Below are 12,224 nucleotides of genomic sequence, written 5' to 3' on the forward strand. Positions count from 1 at the left end.
GCAAATGTTTACAGTTGCAGGCAAAAGCTTAATCCTGGTTCTGAATCTTCGTTATCAACCATGTATGCGCAGCGAAAAATGGGGCAGCTGAGTGTCATCAGGTACCAGAGGTATGTTCACAGGGCCTCCTATTCATCAAAGCACTTAATCACACAGTTAACTCTAAGTCCTCGCTTGCATCTTACAGGGCTGATCTGCACCTGGGGATCTGATTTAATTACTTTGGCACTTAAGTACGTGCCCAGAGTTAAGCAGGCACTTCATTCCTCACTTTGTCCCCAGTTCAGGAAAGTGCCCAGTGGTTCCATGGAGGTGTTTGGCTTGGACATCTGTTGGGGTTGAGGCTGTCTTGTAGAGCTATGGCCTATAATATGCAATGGAAGTGATACCATGGGTGACTCTAAATACAATGTAGCTGGTATGAGCCAAAAATTGGTCTTGGAACTGAGGTTCCTGCATTCTGGTACCAAAACTGGTGCTGACCATTGGGGAGAGGTTCCATGTTACATTAGACTTCTGGGTAGTGTTGGTCTACCATTGTCTTCTGTTACAGTGCCATGCAGGTGTGCTCTAGTACCTAGTCCTTTCTCTGCAGCCGTCTTCTCTAGGCATGCGAGTGTCACAGAGTTCCTGCTACGTTGTTCTTGTTTCTTTTCTATGCCATATATGGAAGCTACAGACTTGCATCCTGCATTGCAAAGCTAACATAATTTGCCCGTGTTCCATTGCAAATCTAATGTAATTTGCCCATGGTTTTGGTTGCAAAAGACTTAGTGGCTTTTTCTTGGAGGTGGCCAAACTGCTATGAGCCAGGGATAATTTTTGGTTCTTGTTGAGTGTGGAAGGTTGCATTCAAACCCACTGTTAAGTGTCTTCCGCTATCCTGTTATCAGGCACTGGAGTCGCACAGTGCTTTAGCTGCCCCATACAATAGGAACCAGTTCTTTGCTGGGAAGCTCGTGACATTGATGGCGGTCAGCAGTGTGCTTTCATTCTTCCCAAACAGGAACCTTCTGTGTTGTACTAGGCCTGTTTGCTGCAAGGGATAGGAATGGTATGTAGAAGTTTATAAAGAAAAGCAAGTGGCAGGATTGTGGCTGCTTCTGCTAGTAGCCGGCAGAGCCAGCTGATTTACAGCTGGGGTCCAGAGGCAGGGGATGCCGCTGGAGTCTGCTGCTGCTGTTGGTCTCAAAATTCAGTTGCTTTAGGTCCCCCGTTTGGCATGTTTATTCACACACAAACACCCTTTCTGTAGTTTCCTTCCCCTGGCTGTATTTTCCAGGTGAATTCATAACAAGCCAACATTTTAAACGTTCCCCGCATCACGTCTGCCTTCTGGAAGGATCCAGCTAGAAGAAATTCATATTCTGCTGGTATTTGAATCCTTCTCCTACTCTCTGTCTGTGCTTCCCCCTCTCCCGTCCTCCCTCTCCCCCACCCCCAGTTCCTGCTCCCTGAAGGAGAAAAGAACATATCAACCCAAAGACAGCATTGCAACCTTTTCTTCACTATCTCCCGTGGGGCGCAAATTGAAATTGAATTAGACAGGGATATCAGGTCTGCTCGCTGTGATAACTGTAAAAGGATTTTATTTAAAAACACCCTGACATTTGTTCACCCAGTTTCAAATATTTAGCTTTCCTCCTTTCCATTCCTGGCGGGGGCGACTTTATTAATTGTCGCCTTTGATTCAGAGTTAAAGCTTGAAAGCGCTGATAACAGCAGTGGTGACTATTTCTTCCTGCGACGTGGCCCACAGCAAAAGGATTTCATTTTCTTAAAGACGGTGTGTGTACACTGAGAGTTTATTAAAAAAAAAAGGGGGGGAGGGGGAGCTGTTCTTACGTGCGTAATACCGGCTGTTCCTTACTGATACGAGGAATATCTGATCTCTCTCTTTTTTTTTTATATATTATTTATTTTCTCTGGACTGTTACTCTCTCTGGATTTTTCTTTTTCTTTTTGAAAAAAAAAAATGGGAAAGGCGACTGGAATGAAAGAGTGCTGTTGACAGGAGAAAATGGTAATTTTTTTATTTTTCTCTGAAAATACTTCAAAGATTATATAAATATTAACCTTTTTCTTTTCTTCTTTTTTTCCTCAATGCGGTGCTGCAGAGCACAGATAAATCCAAGTGGCTGTGGCATGGGCATTTAATTTTCTTAAGAAGTTTTCTCTGCTTCTTGGAAGGACGTTGTCTGAGACCATGAACGTAATTGGATGATTAAAGAGAGTCATCTACATCTGGTTATGCTTAAAAAGGGCCAGTACAACAAGTCGGTGGTGGCCCCATAGGGCTGTCATAATGCAGGGTATAAAGGAGGAAATAGCAGAGATGTGGGTCTCAGCCTGCCTATTGCTCTCGCTGCCTCAGCCTACGGATTGAAGGGAGGGGATTGAAGTGACAACATGAAAAGTGATTTCTGGATTTGTCTTAAACTGTTAAAGCCTAATTACAAAATGTCTTAAATACCAGTGATCCTTTTGGTTCCTGATGCTGAGGGAGTACATGAAGAGCGGGCATATTAATAACTACTTCATCTGCCAAATACCCTCTTTATTAACCTCTCAGCTCCTAAACTTGGCAAAGCATCCAGATGCGCGGAGCAGATCAGCCTTGTCAGCATCCGGCTGGATATATTCTTTGAAAGAGGAGAGCTTTCCTTGTGCCCACTTGCAGTGCATGCAGCTCTTTCCAAAGTGCGCAGACCAGACAAGCAGCCTACTCAAAGTCTAGTCCTGCATGCTCTCCATGGTCCCTGGCTAGTGCCTGTTACCATGAGTAGCCTCACTGGTGACATGGCCTGGCGGGAAGTGTTTGTAAGGATTGACTTTTCCTTTGGCATGGAAGGATGGGAGGCATGGCTACTCTGTCAGAGGGGTTGGCAAAAGAGAGCTCACCAGCCAAGCTGCGTTTTGAAAAGAGGGAGATTGCTGGGAGCAGAAAGGGGGGACCCTTCAAAGCATTAGGGCAACCAGTCAATTCCAGAAGGAGGTCTAGAATCTCAACAAAAGGTTTGCTTTCCCTTAGTAGGGCACAGGACCATCAAATGACTGAGTTGATGTGCTGCAGAAATTCATTTATAATGTGTTAAAGTTTTGATATAAGCATTTTTGCATCACCTCTATAACAGGGCTTCTGTGAGTTAATAGCAGAAATACTCAAGAATAAAGCAAGATTTAGGGAGGGATGGTTGTAGGTAGGGACCTGCCTCGATCGTGGTTTTGGAGATTTTGTGAAAAACAGCATTGTCTGTGATTGCCGGAAAATCATGCATTGGCTGTGATTTCCCTGGGAAATGAACCAAAAAAACCCAAACCAGTAGTGAGGTAGACTGAGTGATGTGCCCTCCACTAATCGTCATGAAATGCCCACAAAATCAGCTCTTTGGGCCATGAAAAACCCATGGTCTCGCCATGATGTCAGTAGGTCCCCAGTCATAGCATTGTAACCGGTGTATCAGTATTTCCCTGGCATATTGGTAGAACTTGTAAATCTGCCTAGAGTGGAAAAGGCAGCATTTTTCTCCACTTGATAAGTGTGCTGCATTGTACCAGATGAGTCCTCATCTTAGAACTTGCAGCATGGATGAAGAGGTTCTTCTGTGTCCCATCTGGTACTGACGCATCTTAGAGCCGAGTGTGCGTTTGCTCACTTTTCACTTGACTGAAGATATCTGTTTGCGTAACGTTGGTTAATTCCATGTCCCGAGGGTCGTGATCATCTCTGAATGCAGTAGCAAGGCCCAGAATGATCAAATGGCTTGTGGGGGAGAAATCAGTTGGAAGGAAACCCGTCAGCGCACAGATCGTATAGGATGAGCTGGTTTCCTTTTTTAAAAAAAATAAAAAAATAAATGAGAGAGATCTTGAATATAGCTTCCAGTTAAAGTAGAAAACCTACAACAGGCTGCCAGAGCCAAAAACATTTCTCCACTAATAAAATATACGTTAAAAATACCCCAGATCAACAGTCCTTGGATGTTTTCAGGCTGATTCAGTCTGAAAATGAATCATCGTTTGCCTAAGCAAATGGGGTAGGGCAGTGGGCCTCTCCAAATTGTGTGCGTGGATATTGGGTGAAATGTGGGGGAAAGGGAATCAACACCAGCGTTGCAGATTTGATCCCCGGTTGGACTAGATCAGTGGTTTTTAACCTTTTTTTCACTTGTGGACCCCTAAAAAAGTTTGAATAGAGGTGCAGACCTCTTTGAATGGTAAGTGTAGCTATTCGCATACTTTTGATTGATCACAGGCATCTTTCACAGACCCTTTAGATGTAGTCTGTGGACCCCCAGGGGTCTGCAGACTGTGGGTTGAAAGCCACTGGACTAGATGATCGCTTGAGGTCACTTACAGCATGACTTCTCAACGATCTAAGAAATCAAAGGAGAAGTTTAACAGAGAGAGCGAGATCCGTAGGAAAAAATCCCATGAAAAGAGCAAGGGCCTGTTTCAGCCCCAAGCAGCTTTGCAAACGACTTCCTTGGGAGCAGGACTGTGCTCCAAGCATGGCGTGTGGAAAGGTGGCGTTCAAAAAGGAACAGAAACAAGAATTGAGACCCTAGGCTCAAGTTTGCGTGAAGGGTCTTTGCAAATGCCTCTTCTGTTGTCTCATTGCTTTCAGGTGAGTCATCAGCTGGGCAGCGTGATGGATCTCTTCACCACCAGCCTCTCACTGGCAGGATTGCAGCTTCCCAATGACAGACAGATTGACGGCGTTGACCTTCTACCTGCTGTCCTGCAGGGCAAGCTAATTGACAGGTTAGTTAGAAGCACAGAGCTCGCGGCTCCCGTCTGCCGCTCTTGGGTTGTTGGACGGGCGCGGAACTTGTTTGTTTGTTTCATAACTTCCTCCCATTATTTTTAGAATGGGAGCAGTGCATTGTGGGTGAATCGGAGTGAGCAGCAACGATTTCCTTTCTCTCTCAATTCTCTGCTGGAGCTAGCCAAGTGGGATTTCCTGACACTTGACATATTGCCTTGTAATGGATTTCACGGGTAGATGCAAGTGTCATGGGGGTTAGCATGGATCTCTGGAGGCGCATAAGCTTGCAGTAAGGGTAAATCCTATGAACTCTAACCTGGGGGAAAGGATGCGGTAGTATTTTATTACTGTCGCATCCAAGAGTGTACCGAGCCCTTCATGGAGCACAGCCAGAAGTGAAAGAGCCTACAATTGAAGGCTTTGATCCTGGAGAGGAACTTGGCTGGCATTTCATGTGCACCTAAAGATCTGTGCGTCTGCACCCTTTTGTAGGGTTGAACCTCAACTTTAGACTTCAGTTGGAGACCTGGGAGGTGACCAGCTGGGGGTAGGTCCTAGTTGTGTGGTATTAAAGTGTAGTAGTGAGCATTTTTGACTCGCTCCCTGGGGCTCAGCTGTAATTTTAATGACAAGACCTGATGGATCAGAGCAGGGAGGGCAGAGGCCGCATAGAAAAGGCAGAGATGCTTCTCAGGGTTCTCCTTACATGTTGGACTTGAGCCATTGTTCAGTAAAGCAAATTGTGTGCCCACTAAAGCAGAAAGCCCCTGCACAGAGTACCAGAAGTTCAGCCGCCGGCCGGTCTAGGATATTGCTAGGTGTAGGCCGGCTATAAAATGTTGCTACCAGCAGTAATTGAAGTCTGTTGAAGATTTTATTTTTTAATTGGTTTAAACACCTTATTGTAACACAGATTATAAGGTAATAACTGCCTTTTTCAGTGCACACAATAAACATCTCTGTCCCCAGATTTAATTGGAAAACCAAATCTTCCAAAGGCAAAAATTCCATTTGTGTTATTTTTTTAATGGGTTAGGATTTAGCATTCCTTTTAGGGAAGAAAGCAGGAACAACAGAGGTGGAAGAAGGATAGCAAATATTTTTGCTTGAAGAAAAAAGGACTTGCTTCTTCCTAAACCAAAGCACGTAACAGCTTCTCAAAACATGAGTGTTGAGAGTGAGGGAGGACAGATCTGGTTGTTCTGTTTTAACTTCACTGCTCTGAATGTTTTTCAGCCCAGATCTATGTTCTTTAAACCTCTCTAGGTCCCAGGGGAAGTTTAGGTATGTCAGGAATGCAGGCCTGGACCTTCCCTGATGTGCAACATTGCTTCCTTCATTCATAAGCAAGTTGTAGTTGCACAGGGCAGAAGGCTCATTGTGTAAGGTGCCTGCGAGGGAGACCGCGCTTTAGCCTAGAAACAGAAGGGATCCACAACCACTCCCATGCTTCAGGTTGAGAGGGTTGTTGTTTTTTTTTAACCTTGCCCTTCCATTTAAGCAATATTCTTCATGGTGGCACCCTGCGGCTGAACGGTTCTTGCTGGCTAGGGATTCTGAGTTTAAGATAAAGCAACACACCTTAAAAATGAGAACCACGCTTCTGACTGTATTGTATTACCAGCATTAAACAGCTGGGAAGGGCTGACTGAGTCTGAGGTCCTTGGGTGAGAAACACTGCCAGCAATCAGTCCTGCCTCCTGTAGACAGTACAGCTCAGTAACAAAATGTCATGGGCCTGCCTTGCCTTTTGTGCCAAGAATAAGAGTTCTTTGGCAGTGAAACCTAGGGGGAGGAGGGGATTGCTTTGGGCACTGAGGATGGACTCTGCTTAGCAGATGTGTGAGAGCAGTGGACCTGTGGGGAAAAAAGTGGTGTTCTGGGCTGCCTTCAGCCAACTTGGCGAGGCTTTTTGAGGAGGAAATGGGTGGGCATAGGGTATTTTTCAACTGAAGCCTCCTGTGATAGCACTGCAGAGCACTGTGGCACCTGAGAGGACATCCCCTGTCTGCCACCTCTCTCCAGCCCACCTGTGAGACAGTAACAGCTCGCAGCCTCCTGCTGTTGCGCTGTGCCACCAGCCACAAACAGGAGACCAAGCATCGCGCAGCCTGTGAGTCCCCATCACACGCGCGTGCACACACTCTCTTCTGAGACATTTGGTGTTTAAATCGTCAAGCTCTATAGGAAATTACAGGGTCTGATAGTTCAAGGATTAACAATCGCTGGCAGCCGAGTTGTATAATGTTTCGTTCGTGCGCAGTGTGAGCTCTCAAGTTGATGAACACTTTAAAAAATGTTAATTGAAAACCTTGCAGTGGAGACGATTAGAAGGCAGCCTGTTCCTGACTGATAGCTGGATCGGAAGTCAGACTCCATTAAAGTGTTTGTCTCCCTTATCAGTGCGCCTGCCGAAGCGCTTGTTTGGGCACATCGCATTTCTCATGCAGCTGTACTTCTCCCCCTCTCCCTTTGCTTCCCCGTCAGGCCGATATTCTATTACCGTGGCAACGAGATGATGGCAGTAAGAGTTGGGCTTTACAAGGCTCACTACTGGACTTGGAGCAACTCCTGGGAGGAGTACAGTAAGGTAACAGAAACCAACCCCCCAGTTGAGTCCGTTTTCCCCATTACCAGGCACATCCAGGTGTCTCTCACCTGGGGTAATAACCCTGTTAAGGAGGCATTTAAAATCCCGGTGCATCACTGCACACTGTTTTAACTAGCTGTTTCTTTGAGGCAGTGATGTGTAAGAACTGTAGAGTCTGTAGCATAAAGGCAGGAGGTTGGTATTTCAGCACCTCTATATAAAAGTCAGTGCCAGGCCAAGGTGATGATAAGAGACTTATGGCGTGGCGGGGGGTTGGCTTTTTGTCTTGATATATATTATGAATATTTGTTTTAATATATATATAAATGTACTCGGTACGCCTTACTGTTAAGCAGCTTTTCCTAATGAAGTCTGACCATTCTTCTAGTTTGTTTGCACCATTTGAAGAGTTGCATTAAGTTGATGGGATGGATCTCGGTGCATAATGTGGGAAACCTAGTGCCCTTTACTGTCTAAATGCCATGAGATGGTTTTTCTAGGCGATGCATTGAGAGAAAAGGAAACAGTGGTCAGGAGCTGAACTAGGTGAAAGACGACCACTCTTTCTCTAAGAACGATTACATTGGCTTTGCTAGAAATGTGGTGCCTTCGTGCTTCCTGCCTGCTTATTTTTCTGTTCTAAGCCACGCTCAGTTGCTGTATTGCTTCTTTTGTGTCCTCCTTGTTCTAAACTTGGGTACTCAACTCCAGGGCATTTCACAGCTGCCAGGATCACAAATGTCCCATGCTGGTTCTACCCTTACAAGTGAAGTAAATATATTGTGGCACAGCTCCCAGCGATTTTGACAGCAGGCTGCTAGGGTGACTGTTTGGAAGATTGTTGTTGGGTTTTTTTTGTGCACATTGTAGGTCCTTCAGGCATCACAGGTGCAGGAGTGAGGGCCATTGACATTTGTGGATGTGAAAGTGCATAATTTCTCTACTTGGGGTGTCTGGCGGAAATGTCATCTCTAAGGTAGTCTTTTTACTGTGTGTGTGTGTGTGTGTGTGCGCGCGCACAAGTCCTGTGAGGGTCAAGGAGTTGATGTTGCTCTAGGATTTGTAGTGGCAGTGCCAAGCGTACTTACCAAGGGAAAGGGACGCTGGGCTCTAAAGGTGCATTGCACTTTGGCCGATGTTATCGCTGCATGAAGGGGACGATATAATGGGCTTGTCTACACAAGTGTGAGAGGAAAGCTTGTATCTCACAAGTGATACAGATGGAGCGTGGAAGATTTTTTTTTCCCTCTGCATGGGGACCCTGGAAGAGAGAGTGTATGTATTGTATACACAATGCTCAGAGGCAAGCACTTTTCATATGTACAGGAGATAATGTCAGGTATGAATAATTGCTCTCTGTTGTAATACAAGCGCATACATACACTTGCATACCTGGTTTTGGGGGGGAAAAATAACCACATTGATCTAAACCTATTTGTACGTGTCTAAATATGTGTATAGCTCTGATAATGAGGACTAGTTACTCATTTCAAAGACTTTCCCACTGTGAGCAGTGGCAGTTATACAATTAAGGAATATTTCTTTCTTTCTAAGTCTTTGTTTAACTACTGGCTGATAAAAGTCAGCAATTATACTGTACATCAGAGATGATTAAAAATTCACTTGCTTTCCTGCAGCTTGTATCACATGTGGTTGATGTGGGTAAAATTGGAGCACATTAGTGGACAAACTAGCCATTAACAACATGCAGAGGGGAAGCTGGGACTAAAATTTCTTCCGATTCTTCTTTAACGTCCTCCAGGCCTTAATTACAACCCTAGTAAGATTTTAGCGACAAGAAGACATTGAGAGGAACAATATTTTTATAGTTCTGATTTTTTTTTTTTTTTTTTTTTTGTGGGCTCATCTTTTATACATGCTGTCCAGGTCCCTCTTTGCAGACACTGGCTTCATTGGTCACATTCATTTTGGGGTGAGAGTTATTCTGGCAGAACTGGAGGGCCAGTTTTGGTTGTGGGTTTCATAGCAAATGGATTTTAATGAATGCATACGTGTGACGTTAGAAATCTCCACTGCAAGCAGAACACATGTTCGGTGAGTTTGACTTGCCAAGCCACCGGGGCTTTGGCTAATACAGCAAGTTTTGCCTCCTATAATTGTAGGACCTCCTGACTGGATTGTTACTTAAATATCAGAGCCGGTCGCAGAGATTTATTAGACATGAAACTCACTCTGGGGCCAAACTCCAGCCTCATGCAAGCAGGTATATTTCACTGTCTTTATTGGAGCTGCAGTCATTCTAAAGCAGGTCTGACGCTGGCCAGATATGTCAAGACAGCTGTCTGTGGGTTTTTCAGGAGATTTATTTTATGGGTAATTTAGTATCTTGTTATTTTTTTGGGGGGGGGTTTATAGAGTAGTTTCACATTTTAGCCAAACCTCCGTTTGCTCTTGAAATTCCCTAGTTAATTGTCAGAATGGAAAATTATTTAATAGAGGCAGCTTGCAGTATTTTTAAGCCATGCTTGGTTTCTTTTTATTTAGGTCCTTTAGGCCTGGGAATGCCATTAAAAACAGCAGAACCCTTCTTTTGGTTTGGTATTGGAGCACTTCAAACTGTTATTGTGCTCGCAGATCTGCCCCTACACATGCCTTTTGACCACTTAAAGCTTTTCAGGTTTGGTTCAGAAGAACCGGGGCAGGTTGAGGAACTGTAGTTTTCCAGGTCAGATGCTATTTGCTTGATTGCAGTGTTATAGGAAGCAAACACTATATATCTATATCTCTATATCTATCTAGATACAGAGATGGAGATATAGATATAGATATAGATATATATTAGCTTCCAGGAAGCAAACAGCAGGAAAGGATAACAGAGAACCAGACTTTTTTCCCCCATACGACACTGGGAATATTTACACTTCAAAGATCCCACGCCAATAGTACACAGGTTCACAGTAATACTTTACCTTGTTAAACTCCCATGTTATTAATGGATCCTAACTGATCTCCATCATCTGTATTATGGTTTGGGATTAAAATTCATGTCATCACTCACAAACATGAAATGTGCTGGAGTTTTTTTTTTTATTATTTAATTTCCAGACCCAGTATTTTCTAATCAGATTCCTTCCATAAATCATTTATCAGCTTTCCCTAGCACCAAGGTGTTGCATGCAGCACCATTTTCCCCTGCCCTCTCTACTTGATTATTTAGATAACTTCCATTTTTGAATGGCTGCTTTCTCAAATAGCATAAGGGAAGGAAAGATAAATGCACTCGGAAGGAGTAAGTGAGACTAAGGGCTCTGTGGTTCAGATCCCTTTTGTCTGTAAACTACCTTGGATGCTCCCATTAGGAATATTTACCTAGCTGTCATGCTCATACCATAAAAAGCCTCTGATTTACAGGGATTTCATGTTTATGCAGTTCAAACAGTCTAATGTTCGGGAGCTGGTGACTAGGAGGGAGGAGGTGGAAAGGAAGTTTGCCGAGACCTTATGTTATAGAATTTCTAAACAATTTGGTATTTAACTTGCAAGCTGTATTGGGGAGAGAGACTTTTATTAAAAAAGGCAGACCAGCAGAAGTTTATCAGAATTGCCCAGCCCCAGACTTCATTTGGAGAATCGGCTCGTGATGTAATAGGAAACCAGCTTTGTTGTTTTCCCCTGGCATTTGAAAAGAAGCAGTGGCAGTGGAGAGGGGATAATCTGCCCATATTCTGCCTCGGTGGTGTGACAATGAACCACCGGCAGGATTCGTTTGGAGCTAGATACTCAGCCAACTGAAACCCACAGAGCTGTCGTGCCTTTTACTTGCTAGAGGATGTGGCTCTTGCTGCCCTTTGCCTTTGTGCTGATGGGTACCAGAGTGTAGGTCCTTCTCCTGTCCTACTCTTTGGCCATAGTGCTCTCCGAGCCAAATCTAGTAGTGACACGAACAGCTATGTATACGATATGTCAGGCTAGAGAATCAGTGTTGCTGCCAGGGGAGTGAAGACTGGCTGGAAGCTGAAGCTAAACTAATTTAGGAGGATTTTTGTTTTATCAGTGAGGTTACTTAACCATGGCTAACAACTTACCAAGGGTTGTGGCAAATTCTCCACTTCTGGAAACGTTTAAATCCAGCTCAGATGCTGTTCCGAACGGCATGCCCTAACTCCAGTGGGAATGTGCCGAGAGAAATCCCATGGCTTGAACTGGGCAGAAGGCCAGAATAAGGGGAGGGGGCAGCTGCATTTAACCCTCCCTTGGGTAGACGGACAGGTATGCCTTATTTAGGGCCTGCGAGAGGGTAATGACAAGGAAACCTGGGATTTCTTGGAGGAGTTCCTTGGTTGCCTTCCTAGGGATAGCAGGATTCTTCAAGAATCCATGGTTTAATTACCCCATGCGAGGAGGCAGAATTGCAGCCACTGGGAGATTGATGCTTCCCCCGTCTGCCTACTTCTGAGGTTGCTCCAACACAGCATAAATATTGTGCAGCAGTCGTGGGAGCTTGGACTGGATCTTTAAAAATATATATATTTTTTTAAAAAGGCCCTTTGGTGTCTCGGGCAGTGGCTGATAAAGTCGGTCTCTGCTGTCAGCTTAGTTTCTTGTTAGTAATCTTCACTGATTTTTTTTCTTCATAAAGGCTACTGTACCTTTAAATGATTTGTGTGCAAGGGAGAGAAGGCCCTATTGTTTTAATGTAAAATGCCAAAGGGGTTATTCTTGCCGCAGCCTGTTCTGATTGCCCTTCTCGTCAACATGAAGGGATCGATAAAGCCTTTTCTGCGAGGGGGATGTGAAGTCAAGTAGAACCTCACAAATAATGACATTTGATTGTGGTCCTCTGAGCATATGAGCTAGCCATCGATCGCTCCAGCTTGAAAGCCGATGGAGACTTTTTGATTCGCT

General features: G+C 44.5%; 1 protein-coding gene across 4 annotated transcripts in view; it reads left to right on the forward strand.

Moving 5' to 3' along the window:
• GALNS (galactosamine (N-acetyl)-6-sulfatase) overlaps positions 1-12,224 on the forward strand; it is a 48,080-nt gene that overhangs the window by 13,147 nt on the left and 22,709 nt on the right. For all 4 annotated transcript variants that reach the window (XM_025209158.1, XM_025209159.1, XM_025209156.1 and 1 more), the window contains exons 10-11: positions 4,628-4,764; positions 7,256-7,358. In XM_025209158.1, coding sequence (XP_025064943.1) covers positions 4,628-4,764; positions 7,256-7,358 — 240 coding nt within the window. The remainder of the gene's footprint in view (positions 1-4,627; positions 4,765-7,255; positions 7,359-12,224) is intronic.

The sequence above is a fragment of the Alligator sinensis genome, unplaced genomic scaffold, assembly GCF_000455745.1.
Source record: "Alligator sinensis unplaced genomic scaffold, ASM45574v1 scaffold255_1, whole genome shotgun sequence".
NCBI lineage: Eukaryota > Metazoa > Chordata > Crocodylia > Alligatoridae > Alligator > Alligator sinensis.